At 35.3% G+C, this 24,250-nt stretch overlaps 1 protein-coding gene across 1 annotated transcript in view; it reads right to left on the bottom strand.

Moving 5' to 3' along the window:
- Nucleotides 1-734: 734 nt before the first annotated feature.
- ANKAR (ankyrin and armadillo repeat containing) overlaps nucleotides 735-24,250 on the bottom strand; it is a 103,420-nt gene continuing 79,904 nt past the window's right edge. Inside the window, exons 17-22 of the mRNA XM_006864069.1 lie at nucleotides 15,945-16,103; nucleotides 15,126-15,243; nucleotides 13,085-13,194; nucleotides 10,813-11,009; nucleotides 2,206-2,252; nucleotides 735-985 (exon numbers count right to left, since the gene is read on the bottom strand). Coding sequence (XP_006864131.1) covers nucleotides 735-985; nucleotides 2,206-2,252; nucleotides 10,813-11,009; nucleotides 13,085-13,194; nucleotides 15,126-15,243; nucleotides 15,945-16,103 — 882 coding nt within the window. The remainder of the gene's footprint in view (nucleotides 986-2,205; nucleotides 2,253-10,812; nucleotides 11,010-13,084; nucleotides 13,195-15,125; nucleotides 15,244-15,944; nucleotides 16,104-24,250) is intronic.

The raw sequence follows: 24,250 nt of genomic DNA, 5'->3' as shown, positions 1-24,250 counted from the left end.
TTTCACATGCATATGAAGCTATTGAAAATACCATGGTTTGGATCAGGTGCACTTTAGTTCTCAAACTGATATATTTGCTCTTGTACACTTTAAATAGGAGATTGGTAAACACTGGTGCCACGTGTTTAGCCAACTTTTATAGTTGATGAGCAGTGAATTCAGATTTTCTTTTTAAATAAAATGTCTTGCAAGTACACATTTCAGGTTTCAGAAGCCTCATACATTTGTGCTACTTCTCTAGGCATTACAGCAAATACTAAAGGGAATCAGATCTATTTAGCCAAATATACCAATTTTTAAATATTGCTATCTCTTTGTATACATACATACATACATACATATATATATATATACATATATATATGTATGTATGTATGTATATATTGGAATCCTGGTGTGGTGCTGTAGGACAAGCACTGGAATGCAAGGTCAGTTTGAACTGGACTGCAAGGTCAGCAGTTCAAATCACCAATTGATCCTCCGAAACCCTATACAGATTCACTATGAGTCAGAACCGACTCGATGGCATTAATCAACAACATATGTTAGTTATACCACCATGTCAGTTAATAGATTTTAATAGATCTAAGTTTTAGGCATCCTATTATGGAGAATCATTAATTTTGAAACCATAATTCACTCTGGCTGATGTTAAATTCCAGTAGACATGTTAGGGAATTTCATTTAGTATCTATATCAAGAAATTCCATGAAAAAGATTATTCAGGGATGCTTTTATAATGCTTCTGGAGGCTCCAGGTTGGCTTTCTGTACATGTCTCCCAAGTTGGCTCAAAACCACTATTCTTGGTCTTGAGACTTTTGTAATATTTGATGAAGATGAAGTTGAAAAAGTAAAAATATTATGAGAAACAATGTTCTGTTTTGATGCTCTAAAGAGTCCCATGAAGTTAGTTACAGGAGGAATTAAAGTCAAAGAATCTGTTGGTTGAATTTTAGGTTTTGATTTTCTTCGGTGTTCTTTTCCTAAAAATGAGAGAGCAATTAGGTTTCTCTTTCTTAAACCTAAGATCCCTAGCTATCTATAGTCTCATTACTTATAATTCTATATTGTTCTGTTTTCTTGATCTTGTTAAAACGTACTAAGGAAATAGATCAGTAGATTTCAGACTTAGATTTCTGAAACTAAAACTTGTAAGGACCACTATATGGCTATCAACCTTTTATTATGCCAATGCCACTAATAGAGAACAAATACCAACTACTTTAAATTTCAGTTTGTGAAAGAGAATATTTACACCAAAATCAAGTGGAAAGGGCATCATGCCAAAGCAATGGACTTCACATTGAATGAAATTAATTTTATCAGAAGTTTGCTATTTATTGTCTTTATTTATTCTTATTTTTCACAAACCAGTGAATTCTCATCAGACTATTACAGTGCACAAAGCATTGTTTAGAAGGCAGTATTAAAGAGAAGAAAAAGTGGGGCCAACAGTATATTTGTGTGTAAATAAATCTTACACTAAAAATGCCATATAACCAAATAGACATTCTTCTACTTATAATATTTAGAAATAAAGCCTAACTTCTCTTGGCTACTCGCTGAATGAAGTTCTTTACTCTCCTTTTACTGTTTCTATATTTCTTTCCTTTTCAATTTTGTTTCCATGAATCTGACTTTGACTTTTGAATGAATCTTTCATTTTCACTACTGGACAGCATATCAGTTAAGACTGACTTTGCTCCTACACTAAGCACACATGAATACACACTAGGCATGTACTTGAAATCAAGAAATAATTTCTCTTCCCTCATTCAAGTCTAGTAGGAAGGGAGAGTAGCATTATAAGACCTAGATGCTGACCTCATCTACGGACTCTGTACAAAATTTACAGAGTATCAAAATGAGTGCTGCCCTAGCTTTATGAGATAGAAAAGTTGCACATGAAACAGTACGATTGCTGAAACATAATTTAAGTTGGGCTTGCTTATGAGAAAAATCAAAATAAGAGGGATCTCTGTCAAGTAAAATTAGTAGGCAATCATTTCTTTACTCTTAAAAGAAACAATTACCATAGCCTTATAGATAGGATGGTATTCTAGAGAGACAGAATTACAAAAGCTTAAGTTCACAGATACGTTTTTTGGTTACTTCTATATTTTGAAATTTTAGGAGTGGAACACAGAATTTTTTAAATGTCAGAATTAGAAGGTACCCCAGAAGTTAAAGAAAAATTAATTACCTTTTTTAAAGACAGGAATTATAGATGGTCCTCCATTTTTCTCCAGACTTAAAGGAAAACAATTATATTTCAAAAACTTGAAATATGCCAAGATTTAGTACATTCATATATCATGTTCAATTCCTAAGGGTCTAATTCCTACATGTTACCTGTTCAGCATACCCAATATTGTCTGATTTTGCTATTACTAAATTGGATGATTGTTGTGTTCTCTTGACATTTGATTATACATCAAAATTCTTAAATTACTGGGTATTCTGCTGGCCATATATCTTGACCTATTAATCATATGTTTTTCCACTTTATAGTACTTGATATTTAAATGATGATCAAAGATCATAAAATACCTTCTAAACAACCTATATTGTATTTTGTTGTAAAGAACTGGAATTTTCATTTTAATTATTGTATAAATATTGCTGTTTTTCTGAAGAATTATGTCTTATAAAACAAAGTGATGCTCATAATTTAAGAAATATACATTAAAACCCTCTGAGATACCATTTGTCACATATCACATTGACCAAAGTTCAAACTCAATAACACTGCGGAAGTTGTGGGATACTCACACATTGCTGCTATGACTGCAAATACAGGAACTTAGCAATATCTAACAAAACTACGCACACACTTACACTCTGATTCAGTAATTCAACTTCTAAGAATGGAATCTGAAGATACCACGACTATATATTAAATAACATATGCGTAAGGTACTCATTGCAGTGCTTCATATTAGCAAAATATTAGAAATAAGCTTAATGTACAACCATAGGAAATCGGTTAAGTAAAATAAGATTCACAAAATTACTGTCTAGTTATAAAAACGAAGATCTTTATGACCTGAGAAAATAATTTCCATAAGTGAAAACACTGCTGATGCATGCCCTCAGCTTAATAACATACATCTTAACCTCTTTACAATCTATCTTTAAGATTTAAAGATAGATTATACTACTTCATGTCTAATGTGCAATATACTTCCTTTCCTTCTCCTTTGTGCTACTGGGATTACACTTTTTACTTCTGCATACATGTTGATGGTGGTGGTGTTAGGTGCTTTTTGAGTACAACTGAATAAAACAAAGTCTGATTTGGCACCATACTCACAATCATTCCTATGTTTGAAACAATTATTGCAGTCACTGGGTCAATCTATCCCATTAAGGGTCTTACTCTTTGATACTAACCCTCTACCAAATAAGATGTACTTTTCCAGGGACTGGTCCCTATTGATGAACTATTGAAAGTATGTAAGACAAAGTTCACCATCTTCATTTCAAAGAGGCAGTCTTTCTGAAATTCTTCCAGCACAGATTTCTTTGTTCTTCTGGCAGTCCATAATATTCTTTTCCAGTGCCATAATTCAAAGGCATTAATTCTTCAGTCTTGCTTATTCATTGTCAAGCTTTCATATGTATATGAGGTGGCTGAATATACCATGGCTTAGATCAGGTGGTCACCACTTGTCGGTCAGGTGGCTTACATCTTGCTGTGATAGTAGAAGCTATGTCATCAATATTTTAACTACCAGCAGGGTCAAGCATAGTGGACAGGTTTCAGGGAAACTTGCAGACTAAGACAGATTAAGGCTAAGGAGAAATGGACTACTTCTGAATGTTTAGCCACTGAAAACCTTATGAATAGCTGAACACTGACAGATATATGCCAGAAGATGAGAACATTATGAATAGCACCAGAATATTGTCAGATATAGTGCCAGAAGATGAGCCCCTCAGTTAGGAAGGCACTCAAAATACGACTGGGGAAGAGCTGCATCCTCAAAGTAGAGTTGACTGTAATAACACAAATGGAGTAAAGCTTTCAGAACCTTCACTTGCTGATGGAGCATCGAAACATGGAATATATGAACTATGAATCTAGGAAAATTGGAAGTTGTCAAAATGAAATAGAATGTATAAAAATCAAAAACCAGGAATTAGTGAGCTGAAATGCACTGGTATTGGCCATTCTACATCTGACAATCACATGATTTACTATGCCAGGAATGAAAAATTGAGAGGAATTGCATCATATTCATCATTAAAAAGAACATTTCAAGAAATGTCTTGAAGTACAATGCAGTCTGTGATAGGATAATATCCATACATCTCTAAGTAAGACCAGTTAATACCATTATTAATCAAATTTACATACCAACCACTAAAGCCAGTGATGAGGAAATGGAAGGATTCTACCAACTTATTCATTGTGAAACTGATAAAACATTAAATAAAAATGTATGGATAATTACTGGTGATTAGAATGCAAGAGTTAGAAACAAACAAGAAAGATCAGTAGTTGGAAATTATGGCCTTGGTGAGAGAAATGATGCTAGAGGTCACATGATAGAATTTTGCAAGACCAATTACTTATTCATTGCAAATACCTCTTTAAAACAATGTAAAAGGTGACTATGCATGTGGACATCACCAGATGGAATAAATAAAATTCAAAATGACTAGATTTGTGGGAAGAGATGGTAGAAAAGCTACATACATATCATCAGCCAATACTAGGCCGAGGGAAGACTGTGGAAAACACCAGGAATTGCTGTTATAACTTCAAGCTGAAACTAGGGAAAATTAAAACACATCCATGTAAGCCAAAATATGATCTTGAACATAGCCCACCTGAATTTAAAGACCATCTCGAGAACAGAGTTGATGCATTAGACACTAATGACCAAAGACCACAGGAGTTATGGAATGGCATCAAGAATATCATACATTATGAAGGCAAAAGGTCATTAAGTAGACAAGGAAGAAAGAAAACACCAAAATGGATGTCAGAAGAGACTCTGAAACTTGTTCTCCAGTATAGTGATTATTTTTAAAACAACAGTAGCAAAAACAACAACAACAACAACAACAACCCATGAATGTATTGAGGAGGTAAAAGAGCTGAACAGAAAATTTCAAAGGGCAGCTAAAGAAGGCAAAATAAAGTATTATAATTAAATGTGCAAAGACCTGGAGTTAGAAAACCAAAAGAAAAGCATATGCTCAATATTTTTTAAAATGAAAGAACTGAAGAAAAAATCCCAGCCTAGACTCGCATTATTGAAGGATTCTGTCGACAAAAAGACCACAATCTTCCTCAAATGGAAAGATTTGAATGATGCAAAAAAATATCAAAAAAGATGAAAGGAATACACAGAATCACTGAATCAAAAAGAAAGGGCCGATGTTCAACCATTCAAGAGGTAGCATATGACCAAGAACTAGTGGTACCGAAGGAAGAAGTCCAAGGTGCACTGAAGACTTTGAGAAAAATTGAGCTCTTGGAATTGATGGAATACAAAATGAAATCTTTCAACAGGCTGCTGCAGCACTGGGAGCACTCACTAATCTATGCCAAGAAATTTAGAAGACAGCTACCTGGCCAAGTGATTGGTAGAGATTCATATTTGTGATGGTTCCAAAGAGAGGTGATCCAAAAGAATGAGGAAATCATCAAACAACATCACTAATACCACATGCAAGTAAAATTTTCTGAAGATAATTTTAAAACAGCTTCAGCAGCACATTGACAGGGAAACTGTCAGCTGTTCAAATTGGGTTCAGAAGAGGATGTGAAATGAGGGATATCATTACTTACATCAGATAGATCTTGGCTGAAATAAGGCTTTTGACTGTGTGGATCATGGCAAACGATGGATAACATTGCAAAGAATGGGTATTCCAGAATACCTAATTGTGTTATGAGAAATCCGTACATAGAATAAGAGGCAGTCAGTCATTGGAACAGAACCAGGGGATACTGAATGGTTTAAAATCAAGAAAGTTGTGTATCAGGGTTGTACTCTTCTACCATATGTATTCAATCTGTATACTGAGCAAATAATCTGAGAAGCTGGATTATATGAAAAAGAATTTGGCATCAGGATTGGAGGAAGAGTCATTGATAACCTGCAATATGCTGATGACATACCTTGCATGCTGAAAGTGAAGAGAATTAAAAATACTGATGAAGACTAAAGACCACAGCCTTCAGTACGGGTTGCACCTCAATGTAAAGAGAAAAAAAAAAAAAAGCAATATCTACCTGGACCAATAAAAAAACATCATGGTAAACAGAGAAAATATTGAAGTTGTCAAAGATCTCATTTTGCTTGGATCCACCATCAACTCTCATAGAAGCAAGAGTTAAGAAATCAAACAATTTATTGCAGTAGGCAAATCTGCTTCACAAGACCTCTTTAAAGTGCTCAAGAGCAAAGATACCAGTTTGAGGACTAAGGTATACCTGACCCAATCCATGGTATTTTCAATAACCTCATATGCATGTGAAAGTTGGACAATACGGAAGACCGTAGAAGAATTTATACATTTTAGTTAAGGTGTTGGAAGAGAATGTTAAAAGTATCATTAACTGTCAGAAGAACAAATAATTTCTGTGTTGGAAGACGTACAGCCATAATGCTCCTTAGAAGCCAGAATGGTGAGATATTGTGTCTCATACTTAAAATGTGTTATCAGTAGGGACAAGTCCCTGGAGAGGGTCATCATGCTTGGTAAAGTGGAGGGTCAACAAAAAAGAAGACCCCCAAAGAGATGATGGAAGTGTCCGCTTGACTCAATACAGCCTAACAACTGTGAGGATGGAGCAGGACCAGGCATGTTTTTATTCTGTTGTTCCTCGGATCACTATAGGTCGAATCTGACTTGACAACACCTAACAACAAACACAACAAATATGGGCAAAATACTGAATGAGATGCAGAATGCATCAAAAGAAGTTAGATGGAATACACAAAGTCACTATACCAAAAGAAATAGTTGATGTTCAACCATTTAAAGAGGTAACATATGAACAAGGGCCAACAACAACAACAACAGATCAGGTGCACCTTAGTTTTCAAAGTGACATCTTTGCCTTTTTAACACTTTAAATCCGAGAAGCTGGATTATATGTAGACTGCAGCACCCAGACTGGAAGAAAACCCACTGACCACCAAGAATATGTTGATGATACAATCTAGCTTGCTGACAGTGAAGAGGACTTACGGCACTTACTTAGGAAGATCAAAGACTACAGCCTTCAATGTGGAGTACACCTCATCATGAAGAAAACAAAAATCTTCACAACTGAAACAATAAACATTATAATAAACTGAGAAAAGATTAAAGTTGTCAAGGTTTTCAGTTTACTTGGATCCACCATCAGTACTCATGTGAACAGCAGTCAAGAAATCAAATGATAGATTTCACTGGGCCTATCTGCTGCAAAAGCTTATTTTTGTTTTAAATAGCCAATTGACTTTTTAAAAGAATTTTCTATTTACTCACATATTTGCTATGCTGGCACTTTAGACTCCTTTGTAGCTCCCAGTTTTTATTTAGTATCATTTTCTATCCTCCTGCAAGAATTTCAGAACCATTTCTTAAAGTCTAGCTATGCTGTTGACCGATTCTCACAGCATTGGTTTTTGTGAAACAATTTGCATTTCATCTTCATTTTTAAAAGCTAATTTTACCTGGTATAGAATTCCCTGTTGACAGCTTTTAAGTTGTCATTCTATTGTCTTCTAGCTTGTTTGTTTTTGATAAGAAGCCTGTGGAATTCTTGTCTTTGTCCCTATTTACCTAATGTATCTTCTTTTCTCTAGCTGTAGCTAGGATTTTTCTCTTTGTAATCAACAATTTGATTTTGACATCAGTTAGTGTGGTTTTGTGTTTATACTATTTGAGATCCACTGAGCTGCTTGGATCTGTTTTATAGTTTTACAGTTTTCATTAGATTTGGAATTTTTTCAGCTACAGAAGAGGACTTGAAGCACTTGCTGATGAAGATCAAAGACTAATTCAGTATGACTTACAACTAATACAGTATGAATGTAATGCGTCTTTTCTGTGACGCATGTTACTTTATATTAGACTTCTTGAGAATGTCCCACTTGTCATTGAAATTGTTCATTGATGCATTTCTCCAACAATGGTTGGATTTTATTCTGACAGTGAGTTATTTGCCGATCAGCTTGATCTTTTCAAGGCTTGTTTTTGACATTTTAAAGACAGAGGGAGGTTTACTTTACTCTATGGTTAGCTTAGCTCTACTACTAAGATACTGATTCTTATTGGCAACTAGTGAAGGGCCTGTGTTTCTGGTGACATTTCTTTGTTCTGGCTGGTGGGAAATCAAATGTATTCCCTGTCCTAAAATTATCCAGCAGTGCCAGCTGCTCCTTGGAGACCCTATACAGGGTCGCTATGGGTCGGCACTGACTCGACGACACTTCACAATAACAACCACCATTAATATTGTGTGCAAGTAAAATTTTGCTGAAGATAATTCAAAAACGTTTGCAGCAGCACATCAACAGGGAGTTTCGAGAAATTCAAACTAGATTCAGAAGAAGATGTGAAATGAGGGCTATCATTGCTAACATCAGGTGGATCTTGGCTGAAAGCAAAGAATACCAGAAAGATGTTTACCTGTATTTTATTGACTGTGCAAAGGCATTTGATTGTATGGATCATAACAAACTATGGATAACATCGCAAAGAATGGAAATTCCAGAACACTTAATTGTGCTCATGTAGAATTTATTCATAGTCCAAGAGGCAGTTGTTTAACGGAACAAGGGCATGCTGCATGGTTTACAATCAAGAAAAGTACACATCAGAGTTGTATTCTTTCAGCCTATTTATTGAATCGGTATGCTGAGCAAATAATCCGAGAAACTGGATTATATGAAGAACATGACATCAAGATTAGAGGAAGCTCATTAACAACTTGCAATTTACAGATGACACAACCTTACATGCTGAAAGAGAAGAGGACTTGAAGCACTTGCTGATGAAGATAAAAGACTAATTCAGCATGACTTACAACTAATACAGTATGAATGTAAAGAAAACAAAAAAATCTTACTATGGGACCAATAAAACACATCTTGATAAATGGGTTACAGGTTGACGTTCTCAAAGATTTCACTTTACTTTGATATACAATCAGTGCTCATGGAAGCAGCAGTCAAGAATCAAAGAAGCTATTGCAATGAGCAGATCTACTGTAAAAGACCTCTATCTTTAAAGTGTTAAAGAAAAAAGATGTCATTTTGAGGATCAAGGTGCATCTGACTCAAGCTATGATATTTTCAATTGCCTCACATGCATGTGAAAGCTGAAAAATGAAAAAGGAAGACCAAAGAATTGATGCAGAACCAGGCAGTGTTTCACTCTGTTGTTCATAGGGTCACTCTGAGGCAGAGCTGACTGGACAGCATTTAATACCAATGGCTATTGAACTTTTTATGAATATGAATATATATGAATTTTTAAAGCTCCCTTAAAGATACAATGGCATATACATATATATATTTATGAATTTAAAAGATAATAATAGAATTTTCCATAACTTTTTGAAACCCTCTCTATAGACCTTTGTAGGTTTTCTTGATATAAACCTTTTATACACAGAATTTAAAATTGTTATGACATCCAGTTTATTTTTTCTTTTGTTTCTCATGCCTTTAATCTTATATCTAAGAATTCATTGTCAAATACAAGGTCTGGAAGATTTACTCCTATGTTTTATTCTAAAGTTTTATGATCATCTCTTATATTCAGGTAATTGTTCCTTTTTTAAGTCAGTGAGTTAGGTTTTTTTTGTTTTGTTTTTTACACTGTCAGTTATAGCAATTTTCAATTTTACTCCCTGGCTAATTATATAAAATTATGTAATCAATTTGTTAGTTTGTTTCAGTTTTTCAAAGAATTAAAATTTAAGTGACTCTATAGATGTACTCATCTTTGTCTATACCTAAAATTGATTTATATTACAATAATTACTACAGATTCTATTCTATTATCACAGAGTTAATAATACATCTTGAGTATATGATGAAACTATTTTTAACACGTTCTTGCTTCCCATTTCTATTTCCCATATATAATATTATCACAACTTTCAGAAAGACTTACTGTATGATGGGGCTTTAAAAAGTTTTCAGAAAAATTCCATTATCTTTTTATTCTATTTTTTCTACAAACTTTAAAAATTCCCTCATATGCAATTCAGCTACATCTACAGAAGAATTGAAAATATGTCTATTGTAAGGAAATTCTCCTCTCCTTACATTTTCAGAGAATTGAGTTCAGGATGAAAGCATAACATGGGGACAAAATACTCTGAATAAATGCCTGGAAAACTTCATACCTCCAACCACTGTTTCTGAATTAGTCTGGTTCCCATCTGGGAGTTTGGCCTAGCTTTGGATCAATTCCAGAGAACCTATTTGATGTCAAGGTCATTGTAGCATTCCTGGTTGTCTAGAACTCCACAGTATACCCAAGAAATGGATTTTTGGATCATATTTAGAGGAAACCAGTCTCCCCCAAATTTTCTGAAATGTGAATAATCTTGGTTAGACAGGATCCCTGTGATTTAGTTGCATTTTTCACTGTATTCATAATTTTGATACTGAGTTGGAATAAAAACATTTTAGTACTAGACATTTAGAATTTGAATTAGAACGAAGATTATCCTCTGGTTTTCGGGGCATATTTTCATATCAAGGATAGTTCCCCTTCTTAAACAACATAAAAGATCCTGTAGCAATCAATAGTTTCACTACAGCAACATCAGTCATAAGCACAATACCTTAAGGAAGGAAGTCCCACTTTTTGCTGCATCTGAAATTCCTTTAAAAAGGCAGGGTTAATCCTTGCATCTCTGCTGATGTTATTTCTAATACGAATGAACTGATTAGGCTTATTCCTGCATTCCTTTAATAAGATACGGAAAGCATTTGCATTGTAAGTTAAGTAGCCAAGAGCACAGGAACAAGCTGCACGAACCTAAAAGAAGAAGAAATGATTCCTTCTTAACCATTTGTTCTTAGCACATTCAGTCTAGTATTCTTCACAGATACTCCATTTGAAAGTCTTTGTAGATATACAGAAACTACAAATATGAGTATGCATGTTAACCGATAGCAATCGATTCCAGATGAAAATGCAAGAGCCATACCTCTGGAAACGACTGTTAACTCCCATTGATGTTTTTGGGTGGTGGTTCTCAGTTCTGACTGCAGTTTAAATCACCTGTTGTTAAGTGTTGTAGAGTCAATTCTGACTCATGACAACCTTATGAGGATTTCTAAAGAGCAGCTGATGGATTTGAACCACTAACCTTTTGGTTAGCGGTTCAAAGCTCTATCCTATAGTGCTACCACAGGACTCCTTTTAAATCACCAGGAGAGTTTTTAATAAAATACCCAGATCCACCCAACTAAATCAGAATCTTATCACTTAAGAAATTAGTTAAGAAATTAGCCTTTTTCAAGGAATTTCAGATGCAACAAATTGGGGGTAGAATCTGGAATATATCAATATATATTAAATATACACAATATACACACACATATAAAAATTTTAAGTGCCAACGATGATTCCAATGTGTAACCATTGAGTGATAAGAAACTCATTGACTGTGTATTGGAATCACTTAAATAACTTGTAAATTACTTATGCCTGGATCTCATCCCTAAAAATTCTGATTTTTCTGGAGTGCAGCCTGGGCATGGGAATTTTCCAAAACTTTTCCCAGGGGATAGTATGGTTGCAAACTATTGGACTAAAGGAACAGAGTTGTTGTTGTTATGTGCCGTGGAGTCACTTCCGACTCATAGCGACCCTGTACAGGGTTTCTGACGCTGTAAATCTTTACGGGAGCAGAAAGCCTCATCTTTCTCCCGTGTAACAGCTGGTAGCTTCGAACTGCTGACCTTGAGGCTCGCAGCCCAATTCGTTACCACTACGCTACCAGAGCTCCTTAAAGGAACAGAGTAGAGAATGAAATTACACTAAACATAAGGAAAGCAACTCAGTTTTCCATGGCTATAAACAAAGAAATGCAAGTGACAGGTTGTAGGACTTAGGCAAAGTAATTATTTTTTTTCCTTTGAAGGAAGACTATGACCCTGGAGGAATTTAGTCGTTCCTAGGAAGTTTGTAGGTAATTTGATGGCTGGTGGCATAGATAAAGTCTAGATAATGCAAATAAACTAAGACCATGGCAAAGTCCCAGACGGTTGCCATTTTGGTCTTTACATTGGCTTTCAGCTGTTCTGTATAACTTTCGATCATCTCTGCCTAGTGCAGTGATTCTCAGTGCGCAGTCCCTAGAACAGCAATTTCAACGTTATCTGGGAACTTGTTAGAAAAGCATACGCTAGGGCCCACTTCAGGTGTGCTGCATAAAAAACTCTGGGAATGAGTCCCAGCCATCTGTAGCTTCAAAGGCCCTCCAAGTGATTCTCATCTTCTAAAGTGAAAAACAGTTTTAGGTCTTTGGCGAAAACTCAGAGGCAAACCACCTTCTCATACCCTCAACCTCTAGCCTTGTATGGCAGATGAGAAAAAACTGTGCTAGGAATTCTGCTTTTATCCAGTCCAGAATGTCTGCATAACCAATGTAGTTATATTAAATCTAACACCAGAATTGTAAGTGATGCTTTTTTAAAAAATTGTAGACTATTTGACCAGGCATTTATTATTTTAAACTGTAATTACAGTTGTATGAGGGGGCTTCAGACAGTTCTTGGAAAAATAGAACTGAAAGATAATGGAATTTTTCCAAGAACTTTTTCTTTTTCCAAGAAGCCCCCCTCAATTATACTGCTTTTGCAGTTAAACTCTAATTTTAACTCTTTTTAAGATAAAATAAATAAACATTTTTTTTGTGGGAACTAAAATTGTGAATGGAATGTAACTAATTAGTGCTAGAAAAATCAAATCATATAATTTTAAGTTAGTAAAATGAGTTATATATACAACCAGCCTGTGAAGGAATTAATCAACAGAAGTGAGAAAGAGGCAGATTACGTTTTTTTAGCATAGTAAATTTTAGAATTAGTTTTCTTTGTTTTTACCTCTTCTTTTTCTGAGTACAATTGGTAGCAGAGCCTTTGGATGGTCCCTAATGAGGTAAATGCTTCTGGAATACCAGCTCTAGAGTGAGCCAGGCTAGCTATCAAATTCCCTATAAATTAAACAAGAAAACAATGTTTGTGTTACTGAATTACATAAACTAATATACTGTGCTTAGGTCATTTGTGAATATAAAAGTGCCGAGAAAAACTATGTATATAGTAAATGTTCTCTAAAATTATGGTTTGATTTGCTGCCACAGACAGTAAAACTAAAAAGATTTATATAGGAGAGTCAGAGGTTTTCTTTGTCCCATGGTTCATAAAATAATTTTTTGAGGTTTTCAGTTTTTTCTGACTCTGAACAATTGTTGGTCAACAATGCTGAATGGTTGAAGAAATTTAATACGTCCTTTCTGCAGTTCAAATGACTTGATTTAAAATTCAAACAGTATATTGCTTATTGAAGTTCAAAATCACTGAAAATTCTTACCATAAAAAGAAATGTTTGGGAACTGAGAAAAATAAAATGACCCAACTGGGATTGGGGAAGGGGAGAGTCTAAGACTAAGCATCTAAGACAGAGGAGTAGACAGCGGGTTATAGGTCTCAAAGGTGGTGGTGGTGATGTGCCGTGAAGTGGGTACTGACTCATAGGGAATCTGTATAGTGTTTCTGAGGCTGTAAATCATCTTTCTCCCGCAGAACTGCTGACTGTGAGATTAGCAGCCCTACTCATGACCACTACGCTAAAAGAGCCAGCCTGCAACAGAATTCTCAGTCTCCCAAACTTTTGTGTGTCTAAAGCCTCTCCTGGGAACCATGTTAATTTGGACAATAAGCACATCAGTTATTTCCCAGTATATCCTAAGCCTGAATGTCCTACTTTGAGATATCCCAGACATGCATATGGCGCAGGAGGTGCCTATGACTTTGGAGCTAAAGGTGCAGCGAAAGCCCAGATAATATTTTAGATTCAATTCCCACCAGTGTGGGGAATTTAATATTTTAAAACTAATTGTTGTTATTGTTATGTGCCATGGAGTCAGTTCGGACTCATAAAACCCATACAGCATGGGATTTCCAAGGCTGTAAATCTTTATGGGAGCAGAAAGCCTCATCTTTCTCCCGCGAAACAGCTGGTAGTTTCGAACTGATGACCGTGAAATTAGCAGCCTGATTTGTAACCACTACACTAACACATCTCCTTAGAATGTGGTATAGTATAACTACATGTACTGTAGAATGCAATTTAATGAAAAGATATTTAATAATTTTTTAAGCATGAGATTTTTTAGCTAGCTAGTTTCCGGAAAATTTTATGCCATGTAAATATACCCCATAAAAATATAATTCTATGGCAGCATGGACAGTTTCCTTTGTTGACTATAGTGATCAATTTCAGTTGGAAAACAAAGCAAATAAGACCTTAGTTTTTAGTTTTGGCAGTAGTGGCATGGCTGTTGTTCTGACATTATTTTATGCTGCTTTGAAAGTAATAATTGAGTCAATTAACAAATATTGCGTTCTTGGTCACCTTCTATGTGTTAACTAGAGGGTTAGGTCTGGAGTGGATGTAGGTGCACAATAGCAATATGTCAAGAAGCTTGCTTTGTTATGTTCCATAGCAACACAGAACTCAAAGCTCTTAGCAGAATGTATTCAGTTAGTTAAAAGGAACCCAAACAGCAGTAAGTAAGTATAAATCTGCCGCTACTATTAAATAAATAACTCAATGTGCTAATTCTGTTGTTGGTACTTCACAGTTGGATTGTCATTTTATATCCTAGGAGAACCGAAGTTAAAAATAGCAGTTAGGAAAACAACATGACTATGTTCAAAGTTACTTAGCTTCTGGCCAGGGTGCAGACCCTCATCATTTCCTGTAGGCTTGCTCTGTAAACACTTAGATGAATTCATGCTTAAAAATCATGTGATAAAGTATACATTTATTATTTTACTATGGATAAGATTATGAAAAAAAATATTTAAAAAATAGCTTATGTAGATACAATTAGCTTTTTCCCTCTTAGTTAGTCCTTACCTGTCAAGATAATAGTACTGTTCTGATCTGAATACAGACTGTCAACTAAAATCGTAATACCTCTTGCAGACAAAGCAATGTGGTCCACATCTATAATGACTTTAGCTAATACAATGATCTGAAAACCAAAAAGAAAAAAAATATAGAATCATTGACTATCTTCCACACAGCTTCTTCAGTTAAGCTTTTTTAACTGTTGTTGTTATACATTTGGGGGGATGGGGGTAATTTGGTAGGATTCAATAGAAATAAGTGGCTGGAGGAGGGATTTAAGGTACTTGTTCCTTTCTGGTCATTGCAATGGCTGTAGTAGGCCATATTCATCCTATAATGTGTGCAACTTTGAAGCACTCAATTCATATAAAATACTTTCCCTAAAGAACACAGGGTAGAAAAAGAAGAGAGATAAGACTAAAAAGAACCCAGACCATATAGCTGTTACAGGGTTTAAGAATCAGTATGATCAGCTAAAAATCTGAAGTTAGAAAACTTAACTTAAATACTAAAATGTTTCCCTACTTATTTCCTTGTAATATGGGAGTGATGAAAATAAACTACCTGCCTGGTACCTTTACAGAGCTGTCATAAGCATCAAGTTAGATATAAAGGCCTAATGACTTTGAACTTGTAAAATTATATAAATTGAAGAAATCCTTATCACTAAAGAGTTTTTATGAGGTGGAAGGAATGGTGTGTGAAATACATGTTTATTCTGTAAATTAGGTAACCTGTTTCTAGACCCACAAATGTTTATAATTTTCAAGTTTTCATCAATGATATGTATTTGTCAATTTGAAGTTTTAAACATCGATTTTATACCTGAAATGCTGCCATTGCCTTCTCAGTTTCAACACTTGACTCAAGAAAAGGTTCAAAAATAGATATTGTCATTGTTCCACTTTCCAGTATTAAATATTGTTGAAAGCGATTATTGAAAGCAAAAAGGGTTAATGCATAGCCTGCTCTTAAACGAATATCCTATAAATAGGAGACACATGCATTACCGTTAGTTTGTTTACTTTCTCATGTTTGCCCAACATTATAGATTTTGAATTCTTGCTCACTAAATTATATTCTATTTTTTATTTCTGAGCCTTACATTTGACATTATTTGAAAAACAGATAACAAAGTTACTCCAGAATGTTATTGAACAAAAGCAAAATAAAGAATTAGATATTATCAGGGAGAAGGAAAACATTTTAACTCTCAAAAGAAAATGTTAGGTTCTTGATACGCAAATGAATACCTTAATGGGAATATCATTAACTCACAATATTTTGCTTTGACATAGATTTATTTTCACTTCAACATTTCAAAGTACAGTTGATAAAAATCTCAGATCTTCCCCTTGAGTAATGTTCTGTGTATGGAATTTCATGCATGTAAGATGATGTATACTGCTCATTAAAATAAACTCATTTATAAAATTCTACTGTACTATGCTCTAAGGAGTAATAAAATAAAATAATTTACTTTCTAAGTTTGCATTTTAATATTCTCAGACTAGGTAAACAAGAAAAATCAGTTCTGCTAAAACTGTACAAGTATTGTAGATCTTCCAGAAAGATCCAAAATATAAAATTGTGTCCTTATCATTTTATTTGAACATTGTAGTACAGAGAGAGCACAAGATTGTATAAGAAAGAGTTTTCTTCTGAAAATATTAATCATTATATAAAAATGCTATGTGTACATATTGAAATCTTTAAAGATTAAATATCGTAATGCCTGAGATTTTAATTCAAAAATAATATAAGGAGAATGAATGATGATATAGATAAAATAAGATTGGCTATCAGAAATTGATCATTGTTAAAATTTGGTGACAGGTATATTTAATTTTAGTATGCTACTCTTTCTCAGGGTCGTCGTGTAGCACTGTAGGATAAGCACTGGACTGTGCTCCTCAGGTTGATGGTTCAAACATACTAGCTGCTCCTTGGAAACCCTATACACAGTCGCTATGAGTTGGAACTGACTCGACATCACTTCACCACCACCACCACAATGCTCTCTAATTCTATATATGACGGTACTTCAAAAATTTCCTTGGAAAAAGTGAATTAAAGATGAAAAAAAGGCCAAGACACTTTTTAAAGTGATGATACCAGCCATCTTTAAAGATCTGAGGGTCCTGGAAATCTAGCCGTTTTTTCATACATTATTTACTGAAGAAAAATGGGAGATTTTTTGTTTTAAAGATTAGGGAACAAAAAGAAGTAACAAGGAGCCAAATCAGAACTTTAAGGTGAATACCTAATAATTTCCCATTGAAACTTGCAAAATTGTCCTTGTTTGATGAGAGGAATTAATAGGAACATTGGTGAGGCGGAGGAGGGACTCTTGTGAAGCTTTCTGGGGTGTTTTTCTGCTAAAGCATTGGCTAATTTTCTCAAAACATTTTCATAATCAGCAGATATTATTGTTCTTTGGCCCAGCAGAAATTCAACAACCAAAATGTATTGAGCATCCTCCAAAATGATTGCTATAACCTTTGCTCTTGATCAGTCCATTTTTGCTTTGACTGGACCACCTCCACCTCTTGGTAGCCATTGCTTTGATTGTGCTTTGTCTTTGGCATCATACTGGTAAAGTCGTGTTTCACCTCCTGTTACAGTTCTTTGAAGAAATGCTTTAAGGTTTTGATCCTACTTGTTTAAAATTTCCTTTGAAAGCTTTAGTCTTGTCTACAGCAGGGCGCAAACATTTTCTAACCTGTCTGTAATAGTTAGGGTTTTGTGTCAACTTGATTCTCTTTTCCTCTTCCACTGGGGACCTGGCACTCTACAATTGCAAGATAATAAACTTCTATATATATATATACATATATATATGTTTCCCTGGTTTTGCTTCTCTAGAAAACCCAGCCTAAGACACTGTTAAACAGAGAGTTTGTTCAAATTTAATTTTTCAGTTAGAATTGTGTAAACTGAACCATTTGAGATTTATGTCGTGTTGACTATTGCTTCTACTGCTAATTGTCTGTCCTTTTCAATTAGGGCACAAACAAGATTGTTTCCTTGCTAGTTGATGTGGATGGCCTGATACTGCAGGCTTCATTTTGTCCTTGCTTAAAATGAGTTATCCATTTGCAAACTTTGATTTCTTTGGGATATTTTCCCCATACTTTTTGTAAAGAACCAGTAATTTCACCACTTTGTCACCCAAGCATCACCAAAAATTGTTTCTTCTTGCTTCAATTTTAGCAGAATTCATATTACTCGGATAGTGGTTCTTTTCAAACTTACGTCTTATTCTTCTTAGTGCCTCCAATTAGATGCTGTTCAGATATGTTTCAACAAGTTAGTATGAGTTTATTTTGGTGCATAAAATTTTGAAATTCATGCACAGTTTTCTCATAATACACTTCCATTAACACCTTTGTATGTTTGAAATTTTTCATATTAACAATTATCACACAGACACACGTGTGTGTCTGTGGCTAAATGGCTTTTCAATAAAGGTACACTTTTTTTTTTATGTTTTATTGTGAATTATGTGATAGTCCACCGAGCTCGGCAGATTCAAAAGTATGCAGTTTCTTACTTTTGCTACAAGTTCCACAAGCTATAAGCCTTTGAACCTTTTAAATATTCCTATCTCTGTGGTTCCAAGTTTTGGAGCTCTGTCCTGGATCTGTTTTGCTTGGTAGTCTGTGGTATTTCTGATAACAAACGTCACTGCACCTCCACCCTAGCCGCCACCAAGCCCCGCCTCCAATAAAGGTACACTTTTGTCCCAACTTATATTTAATAATGAAGTTGTAAACTCCCTTAAGCACACACACACACACACACACACAGACACTGAAATTCCTCCTTTTGACTACAGTATGTTGAGGACAGTATGTTTCATTTATTCAGATTAATGGTACCCCTTCTGTTTTATTTCCAGTTACAAGTGGAAAAAAACACAAATTCAATTATAAAGAATGTATCTTATTCTTTGGACATAGGCAACTGTGATGAAAATAGTAACTTACCTTTGGGTTAGATGTTTTCAGATAATGTCTAAATAATTGTGTTTAAAAATGTCTCCATGCATGCTTTCTTGCCCCACACAATATCCCTGAATTTAGTTAGAATAATCAGACACATGGCAATCTCAATAATGATTAATATAGTATGCTAATAACAAGGTGATCTAGCATGCAATCTAGTACAGATCAAAATAAAATCTCATCAGCACTGCTGTCTTATATGAATCAACATAACAAAAAAGGGAAAAGCAAGAATGTGTCCCTTTATAAATGGCACTTTCTTCTTGTACTTTATGGATTAATGTTTTGATTGGGAATAAAGTATTCAGGTGGAATTCTAAGAATCTCACATCATCTCAGGAATTCTAAGGGGGAAAATTGATGTTACCCACCTATGTCTCTTAAGACAAAACCTTTCTGAGTGGCATTTTTTTTTAACGTTTCAAAGTAACGAAGGCATATTTTTCTAGTTATTAGTAATTTTTGGAGTCCTGGTGCGGAGCTGTGGGTTGATGCACCAGACTGCAAAGCCGTTTGAACTGCAAGGTCGGTGGTTCATGCTCACCAGCTTCTCCTCAGAAATTCTATACAGGGTCGCTATGGGTCTGAGCCGACTCAACAGCAGCACTTAACAGTAATTATAAAACAATTATATTGTAAAGTGAGTGCTGGGTAAATACTGAAAACTTAGTGAAACTGGCTACAGTATAAGTAAATCAAAGAGGATGTTTTAGGAGGTGCTATGGAGTCCTCTTGTTGTGCTAAAGGATCAGCACTGGACTTTGAACCACACAGTCAGCAGTTCAAACCCACTAGCTGCTCCTTGGAAATCCTATTCTGGGTCTAGTTAGAACCCACTCGATGGCACTTACCAACAACATGGATAAAGTTAATTGGACCTGAAGACCAGGTGGATTTATCTGGAACACCATCACAGTACCAAACCAGCACAATCTGGCTATACTTGCCCTCAAACCTATTGCCATTGCATCAATTCTTACTCATAGCAATCCTATAGGACAGAGTAGAATTGCTCTCTAGAGTTTGAAAGATTGTAAATCTTTACTGAAGCAGACAGTCTCGTCTTTCTCCCATAGAGAATCTGATGGATTTGAATCTCTGAACTCGTGGCTAGCAGCTCAAAACTTAAACCACTGCATCACCAGGGCTCCCCTTGCCCGCAGAGGATCATTATGTTGCATACAGGTCTGTGCACCCTGTCCACCGCTTGCCCACTCCCACGTGGGTTCTCAGAGTCTTAGGACCTTTGAGTCTCTGGGACTCCTTATCGTCTCTAATCTTAACTTCAACTCGTACTATACAAAGTACCAACTGGCCACAGGAAAGGGAAAGAGGTGGGTTGTCTGATAGCAGAGTATAGCCTTAGCTGGAGTAAAGAAGAGTAGTCAACAGAAAGGAACCAAAGCAAGGTCATCTTGTGTATAGAGGTGAGGTAGAGAGAAGTGGCAGAGTTGCAGTAGGCCTCGCTGACCTATTTTTACTTGTTTTCCATGTAGGTTTTGCATGATTGTTATGGAGACCTATATTAGATAAGTTAGTTTGTAAAGTGGCTTGCTCTGTTTCAAAATGAATCCTATAGCTTGACTACTTCCACAAGCTAAAATCAGATAAAAACTGGAATCAGAAATCTGCTTATATCCAGTCAAGAACACTAAAAGTTAATCTTGAGAAAGGACAATTTTCCTTTCATTTTTTCCTAAATTTCAACTGTCTATGCCATTTACCTGTTAGTTTATCTACGTACTAAGAGTGGCTATACCCACTGGTTACTTATTTCCCCTTTAAATCCACTATGATTTATGGATGCGAGAAGAGGACACGTTATTTCTGGTTAATAAAACTGCTCCAACAATACATTTATAATTAATTGTTGTTGTTGTTGTAAAGTGCCATCAAGTTGATTTTGACTCATAGAAGTCCTGTATAGTGTTTCCAAGGCTTCAGATCTTTGTGGGACCAGAGAGCCTCATCTTTCTACCATAGGGCAGTTGGCAGATTTGAAACAAGAACCTTGGTGTTGCAGTCCAGTACTTATCGTATACAGACATCACACTCACTTATAATTGATTAGGTTATAGGTTTTTAAATTGATTAAATAAGAGTAGCATAACAGTGACTCTAAAATAGTAGGGCACATTTTACCTGGCTAGTCAAAACCATTCTCACTATTCTACAATGCATAATTTATTCTAGTTTTATAGTATGATATTTAAATTATAATTGTTAAAACACATAGCTTATTATATTTTTTTGTAGACAAGGCATGGCTAGGAGTTTTAGAAATCTGGATTAATTTACTTAATTTTCATTCCAGTCTAGTCATTCATTCAGTGACATATTTAATTGCTAAACATCTATCTCTACTCTTCTAATTTAATGAACAGGTATGTGTTATCTGAAGTCTCCAACAATAGGTTTAATTAAGGGCTCCAATAGAGTCATTACTTCCTTTGCATCCTGGCTATTGATGTTAGGTGCCATTGAATTGGTTCCAACTCATAACAACATTATGCACAACAGAAGGAAACACTTTCTGGTCCTGAGCTATCCTCACAATCATTGTTAAGTTTGAGCCCTCTGCTGCCGCCACTGTGCCAATCCGTCTCATTATGGGTCTTCCTCTTTTTCCCCTGACCCTCCACTTTACCAAGCATGATATCCTACTCCCTGGATTGGGCCCATCTTTTACTATATTTGAAGTATGATAGACTAAGTATCACCATCCTGGCTTCTAAGGAATATTCTAGCTGTACTTCTTCCAACATAGATTTTTGTTGTAGCACTGTGGGATAATGCACTAGACCACAAGGTAGATTTGAACCACAAGGCTGGAGGTTCAAATTCACCAGCCACTCCTGGAAATCCTATACAGGGTCGCTACAAGTCAGAACTGACTCGATGGCATTTAACAACAACAGAAATCCATGGTACTTTCAATATACTTCTCTAACACCATAACCTAAATGCATCAATTCTTCTATATATTCCTTATTCGTTGTCCAACTTTCACGTGCACATGAGGCTATTGAAGATACCATGGCTTTGGTTAGGTGCACCTTAATCCTCAAACTGATGTCTTTGCTCTTGAAGACTTAAAAAAGTTCTTGTGCAACACATTTGCCTAATGTAATATTTCATTTGACTTCTTGACTGCTTGATAGTGGATTCAACCAAAATTAAGTCTTTGACAACTTTATTATTTTCTCCATTTATCACGATATTATTTATTGTTCCAGTGGTGAAGATTTTTGTTTTCTTTACTTTGAGGTGCAACCCGTATTGAAGACTGTGGTCTTTGATTTTCATCAGTACGTATTTTAAATCCTCTTCACTTTCAGCATGCAAGGTTGTATCGTCTGCATATTGCAAGTTGTTAATGAGTCTTCCTCCAATCCTGATGGCACATTCTTCTTCATATAATCCAGTTTCTCAGAATATTTGCTCAGTGTACAGATTGAATAAGTAAGGTGAAAGGATACAATCCTGGCATACACCTTTCCTGATTTTAAACCTTTCAGTGTCCCCTTGTTCTCTTCAAACGACTGCATCTTAGTCTATGGACAGGTTCCTCATGAGCACAGCTAAGTGTTGTGGAATACTAATTTTTCACAATGTTGTCCATAGCTTGTCATGATCTACACAATCAAAAGTCTTTGCATAATCAATAAACATCTTTATGTTATTCTTTCCCTTCTGCCAAAATCCATCTGACATCAGCAATAATAACTAACCATTGTTCAATATCCTCATCTGAATCCAGCTTAAACCTTTGGCTGTTCCCTGTCACTGTATTGTTGCAGCCATTTTTGAATTATCTTTAGCAAAATTTTACTTGCATGTGATATTAATGATATTCTCCAATGATTTCCACACTTTATTGTGTCACTTCTCTTTGTAATGGGCACAAATATGGATCTCTCCCAATCAGTTGGCCATGTAGCTGTCTTCCAAATTTCTTAGCATCGATGAGTGAGTGTCTCCTATACTCTATCAGTTTGTTGAAAGGCTTCCATTTTTATTCCTTCAATTCCTGGAGCCTTGTTCTTTGCCAATGCCTTTGGATTTCCTCCTTCACAATCATTGGCTCTTGATCATAATGCTACCTCTTGAAATGGTTGAACATAGAGTATTTCTTTCTTTTTGGTTCAGAGACTCTGTATATGCCTTCCTTTTTTTTTTTTTTTTTAAAGCTTTTTACATCATTCAATATTTTTGGCCCATAGAATCCTTCAGTATTTCAACACGAGGCTTGAATTTCTTCTTCAGTTCTTTCAGTTTAAGAAATGCTGAGCATTCAGTTCTTCCCTTTTGGTTTTCTAACTTCAGATCTCTGCACATCTCATTATAATGCCTGACTTTTGTCTTATTGAGCTGCCCTTTGAAATTTTCTGTGCAGCTCTTGTACTTCCTCATTTCTTCAGTGCCTGTATGTTGGAGAGCAAGTTTCAGAGTCTCTTCTGAAATCTGTTTTGGTCTTTTCCTTCTTTCTTCTTAAGGACCTTTTGCTTTTAGCTTGTATGATGTTCTTGATGTCATCTCACAAATCATCTGGTCTTCGCTCATCAAATCTGTTCTTGAGAAAGTCTCTAAATTCAGGTGGGATATGTTCAAGATCATATTTTGGCTCTTGTGGACTTATTTTAATTTTCTTAAGCTTTAGCCAGAACTTGAATATGAGCAATTGATGTTCTGTTTCATGGTCTGCCCCTGGCCTTGTTTCCAACATCTTCTTTCCAATGATGTAGTCAATTTGATTTCTGTGTATTCATTCTGGTAAGGACTATGTGTATAATTGTCTTTTATATTGTTTAAAAATGGTGTTTGCAATGAATATGCCATTGGTCTTGCAAATTCTATCACGCAATCTCCAGCATCATTTCTATCACCACGGCCATATTCTCCAACTACTGATCCTTCTTCTTTGTTTCTAATCTTTTCATTCCAATCATCATTAATTATCAATACATCCTGATTGCATGTTGGATCACTTTCAGACTGAAGAAGTTGTTGGCGTTGGTGGTGGTGGTTATGTGCCATGGAGTCGGTTCTGAAGAAGTTGGTAAAATTCTTCAATTTCATCATCACTGGCTTTAGTAGTTGGTGCATAAATTTGAATAATAGTGG

Source organism: Chrysochloris asiatica, unplaced genomic scaffold, assembly GCF_000296735.1.
Source record: "Chrysochloris asiatica unplaced genomic scaffold, ChrAsi1.0 scaffold00059, whole genome shotgun sequence".
NCBI classification, from domain to species: domain Eukaryota; kingdom Metazoa; phylum Chordata; class Mammalia; order Afrosoricida; family Chrysochloridae; genus Chrysochloris; species Chrysochloris asiatica.
Note: the sequence above shows the minus strand (reverse complement) of the source record. Positions and strands in the feature narration are given on the sequence as shown.